The sequence below is a fragment of the Callospermophilus lateralis genome, unplaced genomic scaffold (assembly GCF_048772815.1).
Source record: "Callospermophilus lateralis isolate mCalLat2 unplaced genomic scaffold, mCalLat2.hap1 Scaffold_7599, whole genome shotgun sequence".
Classification (NCBI taxonomy): Eukaryota; Metazoa; Chordata; class Mammalia; order Rodentia; family Sciuridae; genus Callospermophilus; species Callospermophilus lateralis.
The window spans coordinates 19,903-21,419 of NW_027515612.1; the positions used below are offsets into that span (position 1 = coordinate 19,903).

The 1,517-nt window shown below is 40.4% G+C and overlaps 1 protein-coding gene across 1 annotated transcript; it reads right to left on the minus strand.

Annotated features, from left to right (window-relative positions):
* Positions 1–432: 432 nt before the first annotated feature.
* LOC143640920 (olfactory receptor 14C36-like) lies at positions 433–1,314 on the minus strand. Its single transcript, XM_077108442.1, has one exon. The coding sequence runs from the start codon at positions 1,312–1,314 to the stop codon at positions 433–435; it is 882 nt and encodes a 293-aa protein (XP_076964557.1).
* Between the last annotated feature and the right edge of the window lie 203 nt (positions 1,315–1,517).

Sequence of the window (1,517 nt, forward strand, 5' to 3'; positions counted from 1 at the left end):
CAAGTAGGTTCTACACTGTTCTGAATAAGAGCAAATTATATAAGAATAAATTATCTCCTAGGGTTTTCTTTGGTGTCAGAATTTGATATAAGTAATTGAAATATGGGTTGATTTTTTAAAATACATAACCACAAATGATTTCAGCAAATATATTTAATTATATTTAATCATTAATAGATGCATTGATGAAATTACACATTCTCTAATAGCTCCATGTAAATGATATGGTAAGAAACAGAAAAATAACTTATGATAACTCAGCTTCTAATAATGTAATAGAAAGGTAGACAATGTAACTTGTAAAGCATAAATATGCAGAGTATTGTATCTAATTAAGAACGAAGATCAATGAAATTAGCATGATGCTGAAACGTTATCTTTATTATTTCCCTGAAAATAACTGCCTTTACATTACTCTCCTCACAGCTTCCTTTACCTGTTTATTCCTGAGACTGTAGATAGAGGATTCAGGAAGGGAGGAATCATGGTGTAAAAGGCAGAGAGAACCATGTACTTGAGGGTGTCAGAGGTTGCTGAGCACCTCAGGTACACACCTGAGCCAGAACTGAGGAAGATGGACACTACGAGGATGTGAGGGGTGCAGGTGGAGAAGGCCTTCCCTGGAGCTCTGGTGGGAAATTTCAGCACAGCAGAAAATATGTGAATGTATGACATGGCAATAAAAAGGAAGCAGCCACCACAAATGACCACAGCAGAGACAAGAATAAGGACCACATTACTGGTGGTGTCAGAGCAGGAGAGCCTCAGCAGAGAGGGGACATCACAGAAGAACTGGTGGACCACGTTTGACTGGCAGAAGGACAGCTGGAATGTGTTCCCAGTGTGCACACCTGCATACAGCAGACCACTGAGCAGGAAAGCCAGGGTCACTCGGACATAAAACTGGCAGTTCATGATGAGGGGGTACTGGAGGGGCTGGCAGATAGCAACATAGCGGTCCCAGGCCATGATGGAGAGAATCAAAATCTCTACATATGCACAAAAAAGGACCAAGAAGATCTGCGTTGCACAACCAGTAACTGAAATGACCCAGTTGATAGTGAGAGAGTTGACAAAGGCATTGGGGACAGTGATGGAAATGAAGCACATGTCCAAAATTGACAGGTTCCTGAGGAAGAAGTACATGGGTGTGTCCAGGTTCTGGTCAACAGTGGTGACAGTGACAATGAGAAGGTTCCCTAACAAGGTACCCAGGTAGGTCATTGGGAATACTGTGAAATAGAGAAAACTCAGATTCCAGCCTTCAGGAGAGCCAAGGAGGAGAAATTCAGTTACCATGGTGGAATTGGCCATTTGATGCAAAATCTTGTTGCCTAATAATATAAATAGATGTGAGAGAGAGGAAGAAAAAAATAACTAATACAATTATTTTACATATTCACGTCCAGATTGTTTTTTTGTATTTTGCATTAGCTTTTCCCACAGAGGAAAGGTCACTCTTTTTCTCTGACATTTTTAAACATTATTAAGCATAGTGCAACTCCCAGTGCAGGAGT

Excerpts from the sequence above, each read along its gene's own strand:
- LOC143640920 (XM_077108442.1), bottom strand. The coding sequence starts at position 1,314 with ATGGCCAATTCCACCATGGTAACTGAATTTCTCCTCCTTGGCTCTCCT.